Here is a 17,600-nt window from a genome sequence, read left to right as displayed (position 1 = left end):
GTTTATGACCTTGTCATTTCGGGGACAGGGGCTATAAAGTAGTGCATTGGCATTACGCTTGTCACATTACCCTATTTACAGATTGTCTTTTGTATTCACTGAACCATAAATTTATTTCAGGACTTATAAGAATTTTGGAAATGGGACTTCTAAGAACTTTGTATGCAGATCACTTTACAGTCATTTTAAGGTAAAGTCAGTTAGAAACGAACCTTTCCTTCTGAAACATCTCTGCTAACAAAAGAAGGTCTCTCTCGATTCGCGAAAAAGTCAAAATTATTTGTGAGTTAGAACATGGTGCAAAAATGTTGGTGGGTAAAACATTTTCTTTGTCCTCTTCAACAGTATTATCTACATTGAGGAAGAATAAACATGTTTAAATATCGGCACTGGAAAAGAACATAACCAAAAAAAAAAATAATAATAAATTTAGAAAGTGCGAGATTACAAATGTCGGTGAAGCATTGCTTTAATGGTTCACTACACAAAGAATTGCTGGATTTTCAATAGACGGTCCGATCTTGAAGGCTCAAGTGGAAAAATTTGCTAAACAATTCGGATGTAATGATTTTGTATGTAACAATAGTTAGCTAGATCAATTTGAAAACTGACATAACATCTTTTATGCGCAAAAATTAGCGAAGAATCTCAATCTGCAGATCCAGTAATGGCAAATGAATGGAGTGATCGTGTTTGGGCAGAAATCAGGAAAGATTTCAATGACGAAGACATCTGTAATGTCTACGAAACGGGACTTTTTTATAATTTGACACCTGACAATTTAATTCAAAGGGGAAAATGTGTTGGGGGAAGAAATCAAAAAGGACTCTCTTGACGGTACTTGTATGTGCAAAGATGACAAACTGATAACTGTTTATCGGAAAATCATTAAAACCTCGGTCTTTCAAAAACTTAAGGTAACTTCCTGTGGATTACACTGCGAACAAGAGTTTGGATGACTTCGGATATTTTTCAACAATACTTAAGTGATTAGAATAAGAAGCTATTGAAAAAGAAGAAAAATATTTTATTGTTGTTTGATAATTGTCTTGCACATACCCAGATCCAGAATTTGTCCAACATTAAGTTAGTGTTTCTGCCTCCCAATACGACCTCAGTTTTACAACCAATGGACATTGGTGTAATCAAGAGTTTGAAAGGATTTTATAAAAGATTTCTAGTTCTACATCTGATCAGTCAAAGAGAACAGAAACTTAACGAGCCTATATCGATATTGGATGCTATAAATTTATTGAATGATGCATGGAACAACATTACTTCGATGACCATATTGAATTGCTTCAAGAAATCGAAATTAAATTTCAATTGTAGATGAAGATGGTGGAAATGAAGAAAACAACTTACCATTATCCAAATAGTTACTACGTAAAAACTTATAGGTTTTAATACAGATAACATCGATGAATTTGTACGAGTCGATGACAACTTGTTAACTAGTGGTCTTCCTACAGAGAGTGACATTGTAGATGCTGTGCTCAATAAAGACAATGATTGTTATGATGATATGATGACAAGTGAAAGTGAACCAAAATCAGTGCTGACAATCTCCCAAGCTCGGGGTGCAATGAACAACATTAGTCAATTTTTTTGAAACAAATAAATTGTGTTTAGTATTAAGTGTATGGTTTTAAAATTACAGACAAATAAATTGTTTAATATTAAGTGTATTGTAGTTTATATAAGCATATTAATACAAATAATACATTTTTTTTTTTTTTTTTTCTGTGAACCCCAAACACGAGAGGTATTAGAACCTATAGTACTTAGTACCGTGCTTGGGTTGGAGGTTGAAAAGACGAAAGAAGATATTTGTTGACATTCGACTTGAACTTCTGTAGATTGTAATTTTCAGGAAATATGTATGAAGGAAGGTTGTTCCAGAAAACGGCAGTTGAATGAATAAATGAGGAAGATGAAAAGTTGGTTCTGTGGTTTGAAGTTGGAAAGTAAATGGATGTTGGCTGGTGGCGGCACGTGTTTAGACTGTTTTGAAAGAGAGAGTGGGAATTATAGAAGCCAATTCAGAAGAACAGTGCCCATTGAAGTATCTGTAGAAGAGGCATGCAGCAGAAACAGTACATCTATGAGAAAGCGAGTGGAGAGACTGTTAGAGATGAATCATTAATTAACCTAACTGACCTCTTCTGAATGGAATCAAGAAGCCTGAGAGAGGTTTTGGGGGCACCACCCCAGATGCGGGAACAATATTCCACGGCAGGGCAGATTTGCGATTTATACAGAGTGAACAGCTGTTTGGAAGAAAAGTAATGCCAAGAGCGAAAGAGAAAACCAAGTTTTTTTGATGCAGAGAAAGCAATATTTGTAATGTGCTTGTGCCAAGAGAGATTAGAAGTGAGGGTAATCCCCAAAAGAGATATATCATTTTGCCTAGAAATCGGAGTGTCACTAAAGATAAGCATAGGAGCAGAAGAATCCTTTTTGTGAGATATAAGACAAGACTGAGTTTTAGAAGGGTTGAAATCAACTAAGTTGTCTTTGCCCCACTGGAGAATTACCTGAAGATCGGCATTTAAGGAATTGGTAGCAGATTTTCGAGAAGTTGAAGCTGATTGAGCAGGTCAAGGTTTCTCAAAATGGAAAGTTGAATGCAATGTGCTATCATCGACAAAACTATGGATAGGATTTCCAGTCAATGGAAGAAGGTCATTGATATACAAGAGGAAAAGAGTGGGGGGAAGAACTGAACCTTGGGGGATACCAGCATTAGTGGAGAAGTTAGAAGACAGAGAGCCATCACCCTCAATGAGCGATCAGAGAGAAAACTGGATAACTAATTACTAAAAACAGTTGGCAAACCATAAGATGGAAGCTTGTTTAGAAGACCTTTATGCCAAGCACGATCAAAAGCCTTTGAGATGTCAAGAGCAACTACTTGTGTTTCACCGAACCTTTCCATTGAATTAGTCCATAAATGGGTAACATAAGCCAGAATATCACCAGTGGATCGACACTGACGGAATCCGTACTGGCGATCGTTGATCAGACGGAAGGTTTCTAGGTAGTTTAAGAGTTGGCGGTTAATTGATTTCTCCATTACTTTAGAAAGAGTAGAAGTAATTGCAATGGGACGATAATTGGATGGGAGGGATATGTCACCCTTTTTAGGAACTGGCTGGATATGAGCAAATTTCCAAGCAGAAGGAAAAACACCTTTGGAATAAGAAAGTGAAAAAAGCGGCAAAGAATAGGAGTAAGTTCAGGAGCACAGGTTTTGAGAACAAGTGGAGAAATACCATCAGGCCCTGGAGCTTTCTTAGCATCAAGATTCATCAAAATCCTTCTGATATCCTTTTGACGGAAGGCCACAGGAGGCATTGAAAGGAGCGTGTTGGGAATGGTGGGAGGCGTTTTACTAAGATCATTAATACATGAGCTGGAAGAAAAATGGGATGCTAGCAGGTCAGCTTTATCCTTGCTGAAGTGACAACAGAACCATCTGGTTTGGACAGAGGTGGGCAAAAGTTGCGGCCAATAGCTTTGGCAAGAGACCAGAATGCTCGGCTACCATTAGGGCAAGAAGCAAGTTTTCTACTCTTAGCCTGTTCAAACTCTAGTTTGAACAGGCTAAGTGGTATACTAAGTGGGAACTGTATGTGGTATATACAAATATATAAATTTTTTTTTCTCTAATATTTATTTGGTTTTTTGAATCTATTTTATCAAGTTATTGAGAATTAAAAAAAAAAAAAAAAATAGGAGGTTGATATAATGAATAATGGTTATAATGAGAAAATTGTTGGTCCCTTGATGCTCGTTATAACCAAGTTTGACTGTATTTAGCATTAGTAGAGGTATACGATGCAAGAAGGCAAGCTTATGCAGCATCAGCCAAAAAAAACCCCCATTTCATCCCTATATTCGTTCCAAATGCCTGTCCATCTCAGCCTTAAATTTATTTAGACTATTAGCTTCCACAACAAAAGATGGAAGCCTGTTCCACCAATCAGCTACTCGCTGGCTAAAGACAAATTTCCGCACATATATTCTACAACTATCTTTCCTCAATTTGAAACTGTTTCCCCGCAGGTTCTTAGTCTGAGCAAGATTAAGAATCCCATTAGCCGCACCTAGAGTACTGTGTACAGGTGTGGAGGCCTTATTTTAGGAAGGATGTAGAGTTGCTAGAATGAGTACAGCTTACTCAATCCATTCAAGGCCTTATACACCTCAATCAGATCAACTCGCAGGTGCCTATTCTCCAGGTGCTGCAATTTGCAGAACTTAAGCTTTGTTCCCTTCACCAATCATCTTGCCCTTTCAAATTGGACCACTTAGCATAAATGGGTTGACTATTGATGATCATGCTCAGGAAGCTGATAAACTGAATGAGTATTTTGCATCTACATTCACGCATGAGGAGTTATTCAATGAGGGGAGTGCCAAAAGTTTATCAAATGCTAACAGGGAGCTAGGTGATTTTGTAATAACTGAGAGCAAAGTGGAGGAGAAATTGTTGAAGTTAAACATAAAAAAAAAAAAAAATGCACCTAGAGTGGATGGGATCTATCCAGTGATATTAAAGGAGCCAGCAAGGGAAGCAAACCCTCAGCCATAATTATGAGAGCTTCCTTTGACTCAGAGGAGGTCTCCATGGACTGGGGATGTGCAAATGTATCTCTAATTCACAAAGTGGGATCAAAAGGTGACACAAATAACTCTAGACCTGTTAGTTTAATTTGCATTCTGGGGAAAATAATGGAGTCTATGGTTAAAGAAGCATTGCAGGATCATCTAGACAAGACTGCAAGTAATAATTAAGACACAGCATGGGTTTGTTAAAGGGGTATTGTCTGACCAATTTGATTGGATACTATGATGTGGTCATAAAGGAACTGGATGCAAAAAATAATTTTGATAATCATATACAGGAACTCCCCGACTTACCGGAAAGGCATTTGGATTGAATGGGTGGGTGAAATGGGAAGTTTTCTTTTTTTTTTGGCTGATGTTGCATAAGCTTGCATTTTTGCATTGTATGCCTCAGCTAATGCTAACATGTTTCAATGAGGCTGTGCATGGTCATGTATGTGTAATACATGACCATGCACAGCATCATTTTATGTTTCATTGTAATGTCAGCTGATGAAGGGACCCAATATAGTTTGGAAATATTTTAGTCCTGCTCTTTCGGATGCAACAATATTCCTCATGCATTATGGAACCCACAGCAAAAGGCCTTTTCCTAAGTGACCTATGTAAATAATTACATAGTGATATTTATTCCACTATGTAATTATTCACTAAGAATGCCGCGTGGCAGGGTAAAGTGGGGGAAGAGGGATGCAGGTCACGTGGTACGAGTGAGCGGGGAAATTGCGTCACTACAAATGCACAGGTAAATAATTACATAGATTATTTACATAGACTAGTGGCATTGTGTTTGGTACATTTCACAAGAGTACTGATGGTGCAGATGTGGGAAACCACAAGTGGTGCCTTACCACATCTGCACCATCAGTACTCTTGTGATGAATGCAGAATGTCTGTAAAATCCAGAAAAGGGTTGTGTGTGTTGTGTTGCATGTGTAGTTTAGTGTTGGGTTCTGTTGTTTGGGCTGGCTTATTGGCTGTAGGGCCCTTAGTGGGACTCCACGTTACCCGCCACCACCACTGGGCGGTGAGCCGGGCTGTCCACAGTACTATGGCTGCTCTCCATCAGCTTCCTGACAGAGAACAAAAGATAAAAAAGCATGAGTGAGAGAGATAGCTGAAGGATGGGAGTAAAAAGGGGGAGGAAGAACGTCAGTGCATTTCAACAGGTGCTTTTTATGGAGAAAAGACTTGACTTACTCCATCATAGCCCTACATTTTATGTAGAAAAGTGTGAGCGGGGGTGAAGACCCCCTAGTTAGTATTAGTAACGGCCGCATGGTGCAAGAAAGCCTATGGCTTATGCTGCACCAACCAAAAAAAAAAAAAAAATCCGAACAAAACAATGATAAAAACAACAAAAAAATTAAAATAAAATAAATAACTAAATAATAATAATTAATAATAAAAAAAAATTAACCTATCATCCTATGTGCTTCCCTTACCCGAAAGTACTATCCAGATGACCTTTGAATTTCCCCAAACTGACGGCCTCTACCACCCATGAAGGCAACTTATTCCAGTAATTTATAACTCGCTGGCTAAAATAAGACTTCCTGCAGTCCAATCTAAACATTTCCCCCTGTAACTTGAATTTATGTCCCCTAGTTCTAGCATCATTTATAATCTTGAAAATTTTGTCCTCATTCATTTTACTGGTACCCCTCAGAGCCTTAAACACCTCAATCAAATCTCCTCTAAGGTGTCTAGTTTCCAAACTCTGCAACCCAATATTCGAAGTCTTTCTTCATAAGGACGCCCTTTTGCCAATCTCACCAGGCGAGTTACCCTTCTTTGCACCCTTTCAAGAAGCTCGATGTCTTTCTTTAGGTGCGGTCTCCATACCTGAACACAGTATTCCAAGTGTGGTCTAACATAAGCCTTATATAATGGGATTATCACGTCCCTATCTCTACTTACAAAAGTTCGATAGATCATCGATAGGACACCATGGGCCTTCCTTGCAACCTGTTTACAATGCTCAGAGAATTTCATGTCTGACCTTATCGTAACACCCAAGTCCCTTTCCTCCAGTACTGGGTTTAGTTGAACTCCACCAAGTGAATAAGTTTTTTTGGGATTACTGTTTCCCAGGTGTAATACCTTACACTTTGTTGGATTAAAGCACAGCTGCCATTTTTCTGACCATTCCTGAAGTCTATCTAGGTCTCTCTGAAGAAGCTCAGCTTGACAGTGATCATTAACTACTCTACCAATTTTAACATCATCTGCAAATTTAGACATTACGCCCTCTATCCCTTCATCAATGTCGTTTATGAAAATTAAAAACAACAGTGGTCCTAATACTGATCCTTGGGGAACCCCACTTCTTACATCAACCCAATCTGAGGAATAGCCATTTATCACAACCCTCTGCCTCCTGCCCTGAAACCATCCTTCTATCCACCTAAGGATTTTCCCAGTGATTCCAACCTGTTCCAGCTTATAAAGCAACCGCTCATGTGGGACTGTGTCAAAACCTTTGCTGAAATCTAAATAAACAATGTCGAAATTATTCCCTAAATCCAGCTCTTGAGTGACCCTTTCGAAATAGCGAACCAGATTTGTTAAACATGATTTTCCCTTTACAAAACTATGGTGAGTATCCTTGAGAATTTCAATTCGATCCAAATGATCCTGAATTCCACCCTTGATCATTGCCTCCATGATTTTCCCTACTACTGAAGTCAGACTGACTGGTCGATAATTTCCAACCTCACTTTTAGATCCATCCTTATGTATGGGAGATACATTTGCACTTTTCCAATCCAAGGGAATCTCCCCAGAGTCTAGTGATGCTCGCATAATTAGCCTCAATGGTTCAGTGCACTCGCGTGCCGCCTCTCTTAAGATTATAGGGTATATTCCATCAATTCCAGGAGCCTTACTGGTCTGTAGGCTCGGAATGGAAACAACTCTCCCCCACCTTTCAATGTATCTATTTAGTTTATAATCTGTACATTCAGTAATAAACACTAACTTGTTTTGCTCTCAGTGGTTTCAGTTTCAATTGTAGAATAAAATTTCCTATTTGTTGTGTTAACCACCCACAATAAATCTTTTACAGTGCAGCATGGCAACATGCCATATTGTAAAAGATTTATTGTGGGTGATTACACAACAAATAGGAATATTTTATTCTACAATTAAAACGGAAACCAAACTTGTAACAAGGTTTGAATAAAATAACTGCACAATTACCCAGTGAACAAGAATGCCACACTCTAAAATTGAAACAGGAGTCGCATGGAGGACTGTTGTCCTCAAGATGAATTTGTGTGATTTGAAATCTGCCATAGGACAATGTTTAAGTAATTTGTGCACAAAGTATGAATTAGAGTAAGTTAGGAAGATGTTTGCACCTGGTGCAAACACCAATCATGGGCAACAGTTTAAACGTGCTGGAGAATTGTTGTCCTCCGTGCATTGACTCAAGGGATAATAGCTTAACCCATTAGAGTTTATAGGTAAACTATACAAAGGGATTGTAACTCCACAGGTACTATTATACAGTAGTGACCACAAATTTGTATTGCTGCTTAAATTTTATTATTTCATTGGTATCTTTCTTCTTTTGAAATTATCATCAGAAGGTATCATTTCATCATGTGATATTTAGCATGCTCTTACATCATGCTGAATGCTTCTCATTTGCATTTGTGACGCGTTTCATCCTATGTATAAATACATCCAGCTGCTAGCATGTACCATCAGTTTCTATTCAGCGGGAATATGGCAAATAAGCAATTAACTCTTGAGTAAGAGAAGTAATTATTGCTGTTCACAGGGAAGGCATTTCAAGTAACTTGGAATGCCCTCCCTGTGAACAGCAGTAATTCTCTTCTCTCCTTTTCTTTGTCAGGAAATCTTAGAGAAATATGATGCTTGAAATTTCAAATGAAAATATATTAATACTTAGCACAGCACTCAATTTCAGAACATCTATGTTTCTATGATTGTCGTGCAATCGTAGAGGTGTTGCCATGCAGGAGGAACATACCAGTGTAAAGAGATGTGAAAATACTGTCCAACGATGACTTGTCACTAGTAGTTTGAAAGAATATTGACTTCACAAGAAACCCTTATTGACAAAATTCATAGATCAAAAACTTCCTAACCTGGACTAAATGATGTGCTAATTGAGCACTGAGAATCTGTAATCATTTGCTGAGTCCAAATTTAATCTCTGTGGATTGGGTGGGTACCACTACTTTTAGTATTAGTGAAGTTTAAAGTTACTCTTAGTGGTGACTGATACCTTTAAAAAAATGCATTGACTGACCAAAAAATTTTTTTACAGAGTTTTGTCTGTTATCAGAGAACACGTTTAGTAAACAGAAAACTTTTCTGTAATGACTCTGCTCCTTGTCATATCATAGGCAGTGTGAGTACAATCTTTTATAAAAGATCTATTGGCTTAGTGTTACTGGCACCCCCCCCTCCCGTAACTTGGACATCAGTTTCAGTTAATATGAAAATTCAGTCTATAGGGACAGTTAATGCATTTATAATGCTTGTTTTGTGAAAAATTTATACAGCCACTTCTTTTGACCTTTGGAACTGTTTTTGCATAATTCTGTGTCTTGAGGAGCCAGTTAAGACTTTTATTGAGAGGCCACTAACCAATTATTAAATTCAGATGCAAAAGCCATATATATTATTTGTGTTATTTCACTTCAATTCTTTTTACCATTTTCTTATTTAGTTTGGTTTTAAAAGAGTAGAATAAATGCACAGTATAAACTAAAAAGATATTTTGTTTTTTCCTTTAGGGTTTGGATCCCTTGGTGGTAGTACTGCTTCATCTAGAAATTCTGCTTCTCCTCTCAGTAACTCTACAAATTCCCCACAAGAAATCAGTTTGTCCAGCCAGACTCCTTCAATGACAGCCCTTATATCTGTAGCTGAAGCTATCTCTTCTGAACCTTCAAGAGGTATCACATCAGGAGAATCTAGTATTGTAAATGGAACTGCATGTTCTCCTTCACTGACCTGTTATTCTCCTTCTGCAAGTGCTCAAGGAAGAAAGATATCTAATGGAGGTCGTCATAACTCTGGGAAACCTGAGGAAGGTAATGCTAGCAGTACAGTGACCACCTCTACCACTTCAGGTTCAGAGTCCCAGCTAGCCAATCCTGCATTGAAATGCACATTATGCCATGAGCGGCTAGAAGACACTCACTTTGTTCAATGTCCTTCTGTTCCACATCATAAGTTTTGCTTTCCATGCTCAAGGGAGAGCATTAAAAGTCAGAGTGCTGCTAATGGCAATGAAGTCTATTGCCCTAGTGGAGAAAAATGCCCACTTGTGGGATCAAATGTTCCATGGGCTTTCATGCAGAATGAAATAGCTACCATTCTAGGTAATGACTTCAAGGTTAAAAAGGAAAGAGACAACTAGTCAAATGTATTTTATTTCAGACATTATGTACAAAAAAAACATACAGATTCTTGTTCAAATGTGGTTGTGCAAGCAAAGGATGAGAACAGACTGTACTTCCTTAGCTATTACTAAGGGTGTAGTTTGTTCTTTTCATTATAAATTGGTGGTGCAGTATTGTGTTACTACTTGTCATCTGGTGCAGTGTTTTAAAATGTATAATAGTTAGAAAAAATATTGCTGTACCATTGTATGGTTGTAGGTTTGTTTGCATTTTACCATCAGTTTATGAATATTACATTCCCACCTAGTCACCTGCCTTTTCATGGACAAATAAAATGAGATGAAGTAGTGTTTCCAGTGATGTATCCATCCTGTAAATAAATTTTCTTTAATATAGTGTGTTAATTTTTTTTTTATAATAATCTTCCTGAGAAAAACAGATTTGGTAAGTAAACAAGTTTATTGTTGAACTTTCCTAGGGTCTAGTAATATGGTTTGCAATCTTTTCATAATAATGTAATATGTAATTGTATATGCTGCATTTAAATTCATACAAGCAGTCTGTAATATTATAATAAAAAATAATGCAATTACAGATATCTTGGCAGAGAACTCATGAAGAATTTGAAGCTGTCAATATTTTTCTTCCCTTTTGTTGCTCTAAGCAGTGCTTTTGTTTTAAATATTTCCAAAAAAATTAGTACATACTACATTTGATCACATGCATGGTGAAGTTCATTTTTTATTATTAAGTGTGCATTATAGTTTCATTTATCATATCATTTTAAATTAACCAAGTATGATTTAAAAGATTAATTAATAAACCATTACCTTAAAATCAATGTTTCTTAAAGATTGAACATATTGTTCAATCTTTAAGAAGCATTAATTAGTTAAGGAACATTAATTTTATGATAATGATTTTTGACTTGTATTGAGGTGATTTTGCCACTGCATATTTATGTAGTTTCGAAATTATTGGAAATTAATGTAATTCATATAATTTTATTTTTTTTGTATTTTATGCTTTAAAAATAAGTAAATTTTAAAGTGTAAACTATGTTTTCAAAACCTGTCGTGGACAAGAGTTAATTTACCTAACTGAATAATTATTTTTTATGTGTATTTCGATTTCAGGAATGCTTTTGATAGCAGTGCACATAAGACTGCTCTACAAACAAGCAATATGCCATTAAGGACAAGTTATTGTATGGATAAAGTGATGGTCGACTGAGAGAAGACAGAATATTTATTAATGGATGCTGCTCTTCATGGACTAATGTTATTACTGGAGACTCCCAGGGTTTAGTGCTTGGCCTATTGTTATTTTCGATATTTGTTAAATGATATTGAAGGTATATCAGGCTGAATGTCTAAGTTGGTAGAGTGTTTGATAATAGTAATCAAGGTAAGCAACAAGATCAGATCTAGTATGGGTAACAGTAATCCCAGATTAATGTTCATTACAACTGTGTAGTACTACATTCAGTGAGTGGAAAATTAAAAAGACCTGCACAAAATGAAAAAGAAATTGTGCACATATGAAGTTTTCTGAGTAGTGCAGACAGGCTGCCAGGACAGCTCACAGGATTTTGTCAATGATATACAGGAATTTTGCTAGCAGGGATAAGTAGCCCTTGTGGGTAGCACAGTTGGTAGAATTGCAGTCCTTACCACACTAGGTGGAAAAAACCTGAGTTCAAGTCCCGTCAATGATGTGAGGAATTTTTGTGTCCTTTTCACAATGTTGCTGAGTTAGTTGGTCTCAGGTGAGAGTTGAATGGTGAGAGTTTTTTTTTTTTTCAGAAACTCTGTTTTTTTGTCCAGCGAACAGAAAATTGACTGCAGAACGTGTAATTTACAGAGAGTGTACATGGAGCAATATGGCCTTAGCCACTAATGCTCCTAAAACACTAGAACAGCAGCAGCAGCAATAAGGAGGTGATTATTCCTTTGTACAAGGCCATGATTAGGTCACATCTCGAGCACAGTATACAGGTTTGGGGGCCTCATTTTAGGAAGGATATAGATCTGTTTGAACAGATGCAGAGAAGGGCAATGAGATTGGTGAAGGGAATAAAAGGGTGCTTTTACCAAGGAAGGTTCAGTTATGCAGATTGTGCAGGTGCATGTGAAATCTGATTCTGGTGTTTAAGGTCTTGAATGAATTGAGTAACATCAGTGTTGATGACATTCTTCCTCTTGCTGAAACACATGAGGGGCATAAATTCAAATTGAAGGATAGACGCATGGAAATTTGCTTTCAGCCAGTGGGCGATTGTTGGAACAAACTTCCATCTTATGGGAATGGGTAGTTTGAATAAATTCATGGAAGAACTAGACATTCTTGGAGGGGATAGACAGGTGAGGTGGATAGATTTTTTTTTTTTTTGCTGATGCTCTGACCTTTTTTTTTTTGTATCATTTGCCACTGCTAATACTAATTCTGAAATATAATTCATTTGTTAAGCAATTCAAGAATGTACATAAAAAATTTTAATTATTTTTGTGAAACTTTTTTTAATTACTCAAAGGAAGATAAATTTGTGGGCCATGGCCAACCCACCTGACTCGGATGTTGTTGGAGGAATTCAAAATAGGCCTTTGGGGGTTGGGAAAATAACCCTTCATAATATTACAATAAATATACCAACCTGTATGCATTATAAAATCTTTAATAAAATAAAAAAAAAAAAACCTACATGATAAAACTATGAACTTAATAGCAGTAAACTTTTCAAAGGCTACTGCCTCCTTTGTCAATAGAATTTTAAGGTTAAAGTGCATCCTTAACACCAGCAGGATCACAGCTTGATACATATTACTTAAGGAATGTGGGAATTAGCCTCTTCACTTGGGTGCAGACTAGAAATGGCCCAGGAGGCTGTCAGGTGAAACTATTAATCCTGTCCAAGGATCCAAGTCAAACACTACATCCTCTATCTCTATCAATGGTGTTATGGTCTAGAGAGCAAATTTGTATGCTCTAAAGCCACTTCTGATTGCATTACCTGAAGAAATTTATGATCTTCCAAAAGTGCTCAGCCACAGATTTCCCATAAAGAGTGGACTCTGTTGCTTTTATATCCCCTGTACTATCTTTACACGTACAAACTCCCACAGAACCTGGACATTTGATCTCATATCTAGTTAAACTTACAATAGATACAGGATCCTTGACAAGTGCATGCAGAATATCTGACAGGTCTGATATCCTTGAGATCAGTTCTGTTAAGTCTGAATAGTAAGGAATATGTGCAGTGGCAATGGGTGTGAATACCTTTCCACTTCCTGAATATACTTGTTCAAAATCCTCTGGAGATTAGCTGCACTTTCAGAGATGTGACAAGTTGACTTTCAGCCTGTTGTTTGGGGTGCTGCAGTGAAACCAAGCTGTATTCAATAGGGCCCTGATTATGCTATTTTGTGTTCACTTGTGCTGTTCTATAATGGGTGTATTCCCATGACACGAGCTTCCTATAGACTTGTTTTCACTCTTGGGTAAAAGAAGGGAAGGAACTCTACTTCCACCAGAGGTAAACAACATGAAGCAAGAAACCCATTAAGAAAATTGACAACTTCATCCTTTCTGTCTCTAATGGCAAACTTTTTGTCAACATTGTTTTCATGCAAGCATAGGGGTGCCAGAATCAACCCATCAAAAATCCTAGATTCTAGCTTTTCCATGATTAAATTAGCAACAGCACTAATTGGGGAATTTATAGTCATGCAGTATACTTGCATATAACTAGCATCTTGGTACAACAGTAGTGCTAGAGAGAATTCAACACAGCTACAAATACCCTTCAAAGTTGGATTGCACTAAAATAGGGCATATCAGCTTGGCCAATAATCTGGAGGATGCATATGTATAAAATCTAAGTTGTTGACAAACAACTGTCATGCAATATCCAAAATGCGTCCTTGCAATCAGTCAACCATGCAGGATTTTATCTGCACAACGTTCTAATCCCACTCACTTGGGGGATTTCTGTGTTGTAGGGTATTGGTTTTAGGTTCATCAGCAACTTAGGTCATTATTCTGCATATATATTGTCTGTAAATTGTGGTCAATTTGTCTGTTGCTGGACACAAGAAAAAAAAAAAAAAATCTCCTGGAGGAAAAAACTATTACACTCGCTTGAGATCAGCTAACTGGGCCACTTGAGTAAAATGGCCCATAAAAATTTCCTAAGTCGGCGATAGGATAATTGATTTCCCACCTAGGACCAGAGCGATTTTTATGGGTCATCTTATACGATAATAGTTCCAAGGCTTTTTGACAGTAGTCAATTTTATTGAGAATCACAGCTGACTTCCTTTTGAGGGTGGAACAATGATGCTTTCATATATCTTTATTGTAATCAGTGAAAATTTTACATGCATGCCTGATGCAATATCCATAGCAACAATGCTATGGGTATTGCATCAGGGTTTAACATAAAAAGGAACTAAAACAGTAAAAAAGAAGTAAATATGGGAAATGAGAAAATAGTTTTGTTTTTCTCCATAATGGCAACACCAATCAAGGAAAAACAATGATAGTCACTCAGCTGAAGATCAGAGCTGTTCCCTTATGATACGTCTGCTGTCCTCAGTGAATTTATTGTAGTCAACATCCACTGTATGTTTTGGAGCATCTCCATTGGCAGGAATCTGTCTCGCCTCCATGCCATGGAATGTAAAGAATGGAGGGCTCAATGGTTTTGTGGGGGGGGGGGAATTCTCCAATTACACATCTGACAAAAACTTGGTGTATTGATTTCACCCGCAATCATTTTTATTTATACGAGTAAGCAGAGGGCAAAGATCCGTTTCGAGACGTCTGTCTCAAACAGGAAGAGATTGTGGTAAGATTACGAGCAGCACTAGCCTGGCTTAAGATCACCGAAGTACTAGTGCTTCATTAGCTGACTTCCAGTAGTCTTCTCTCCGCTTTTTCAAAAGCCATAGTTAATTCTGCTATTAGAGGGTTTCGGGGAAACCAATGCAAACTTAGTGCAAGTTCAACAAGCTTTTTTATTATTATTATTAATCGCTCTTGAAATTAAATTAAATTGCGCATAAGTCTTCAAACCTATTAACCTGCCTCTATCTATAAACATCTGAAATATAGACTGCTTTTACTAGTAACACCTTTGCAGTACGAAGTATGTGCAGATCAAACATCTACTCAAACCATAAAAAGCTGTACTTTTGCGTTTCCTGACGTGGGTCAGTCCACCATGTAATTTTCCAACCCAGATGTTCAATCAGGGTGGCCATACTTTGAAAATTAGTAAGCGGGACAACTTGAAACGAAATGTGTAGTATAGCATTTTTTCCTTCAAAAAGTAGTAAAAGAAAAATACGTTTTTTTTTCAATCTATCAAGCATAGTATTTATTTGTTAGATGATTGTTGTTAATGTGTATTTGTCCTATATAAACTATAATATTATTTATAAGGCTATTTTGAAAATAGCGAGGAAGACTACTTTTACTTTATATATTTTTCTTTAGATTTCGCTACTTTAAAAATTTCTTCTCCTTCCGAATATTTTAAACTCTGAACAGGACATGTTAGAGTTTTCTTTCACCATAAGTTTGGCTTCTAAATTTTCTAATAAAAGACGGTTTCTCTCTTTTCATTAAGCTGAAAACTCTTTCTAATGAAGCATTTGAATGTGGAATGCTTAATATACAGCTTACTATATGAGACAAATTATTTGCCTCCGGAAATTTTAAGAAAAATTTCACCCATTTTCTATCAACACTCACTAAGTGACAAAAAAAAAAAATGCCTTTAGACTTAAAATTTCTTCAAAAAGCAAATCTAAGTTAACATTTTTGATGCTGAATATTTCTACTAATTAGCATTACCATTATTAGAGGCATGTGATGCAAGAAAGCAAACTTATGCAGCATCAGCCAAAAAAAAAAAAAAAAAATTGCTCCCATTTCACCCCTCCGTTCGTATCAAATACCTGTGCAGCTCAGCCTTCATTTATTTAGACTATTGACTTCCACAACAAAGGATGGAAGTCTGTTCCACCAACCAACTACTCGCTGGCTAAGGACAAACTTCCGCACATCCTGTCATTACTCAATTTGAATTTATGCCCTCTCAGGTGATTCTGAGCAAGAGAAAGAATCCCCTCAGCATTGAGCATGCTCAAACCAAGGTTTTATGCACCTCAATCAGATCACCTTGCAGGTGACTAGTCTCCAGACACTGTAATTTGTAAAATTTAAGCATTCCTTCGTAAGAGCAACCCTTTGTTCCATTCACTAATCTTGTTGCCCAACAGTCGTTCCAACAGCTCTACATCCTTTTTAAAATGAGGCCTCCACACCTGTGTACAGTACTCAAAGTGTGGCCTGACCATTGTCTTATACAAGGGGATAATCGCCTCCTTATCCCTGCTAGAAAAATTCCTGTTTATCATTGACAAGACACTATGAGCAACTCTTGAAGACCATCTGCACTGCTTAGAAAACTTCATATCTGCCTGCACAATTACCCCCAGGTCCTTTTCGTTCTCTACCACTGTCAGTGTAGTACCACAGACTTTATACGTTACTCTGGGGTTGCTGCTTCCCATATGTAGTACTTTATAGATCCAAATATATGATATCAAAGTTATTCCCTGCATCCAGTTCCTTTCTGACCACATCATAGTATCCAAACAAATTTTTCAGGCAAGAATTTCCCTTAACAAAAGCATGCTGTGTCCGAGCTATAACTGAAGTATTGTTTAGATCAGTGGTCTCAAACTGGCGGGCCGCATCCGGCCCCTCGAAATAATTTTACACGGCCCGCAAATACATTTCAATTATGTATTTGTTGTAAATACAGTACTTATATTCACTCTCATTTTGTTAAAAAAAAAATTCCGGCCCGTCAGCTGCTTTCAGATCGTGCATTCGGACCGCATGCAATTTGAGTTTGAGACCACTGATCTAGATGATCCTGTAGTGCTTCTTTAACCAGTGACTACATTAGTTTTCCTGGAACAGAAGTTAAACTAACAAGTCTATAATTACTTGGTCGCCCTTTGACCGTCCAATTCTCGAATATAAAAAGATTTCTCAATTTTCTCTTGTTATTAGAATTAATTTTTAACACAACCATTAGATTCCAATAAGTGTAGTACCATACAGTTGGTACGTTTCTACCCATATGCAGTACTTTGCATTTTTTTCAATATTAAACTTCAGTTGCCACTTCTTAGCCCATCAGCCCAAATTTTTTAGATCCTGTTGCAGTAGCACACTGCCATTACTGTCATTAACAACCCTGCCAACTTTTGTATCATCTGCAAACTTCGACAGTAAGCCTGATATACCTTCATCAATATCATTGATAAATATACAAAACAACAGTGGACCCAACACCGAACCCTGTGGGACTTCACTAATAACTTTAGTCCACGAAGAGCAGCACTCATTAATTATCACTCTCTGTCTTCTCCCACTCAACCATCCTTTTATCCATTGTAGCAACTTACCCTTAATACCATTCTGCTCCAATTTGTACAATAATCTTCCATGCACAACAGTGTCAAAAGCTTCCTGAAATCCAAATATATATCAAAATTATTTTTT

The 17,600-nt window shown here is 37.1% G+C and overlaps 1 protein-coding gene across 1 annotated transcript in view; it reads left to right on the top strand.

The window, feature by feature from the left end:
* The window catches only part of LOC150084676 (interferon regulatory factor 2-binding protein 2-like), a 30,963-nt gene extending 20,626 nt beyond the window's left edge, over positions 1-10,337 (top strand). Inside the window, exon 2 of the mRNA XM_090376550.1 lies at positions 9,405-10,337. Within this exon, the coding sequence (XP_090232676.1) occupies positions 9,405-10,033 (629 nt within the window). The 3' untranslated portion in view covers positions 10,034-10,337. The remainder of the gene's footprint in view (positions 1-9,404) is intronic.
* The last annotated feature ends 7,263 nt before the right edge of the window (positions 10,338-17,600 follow it).

This window comes from Mastigoproctus giganteus, chromosome 6 (assembly GCF_048544385.1).
Source record: "Mastigoproctus giganteus isolate SK-2022 chromosome 6, ASM4854438v1, whole genome shotgun sequence".
NCBI classification, from domain to species: Eukaryota; Metazoa; Arthropoda; class Arachnida; order Uropygi; family Thelyphonidae; genus Mastigoproctus; species Mastigoproctus giganteus.
Note: the sequence above shows the minus strand (reverse complement) of the source record. Positions and strands in the feature narration are given on the sequence as shown.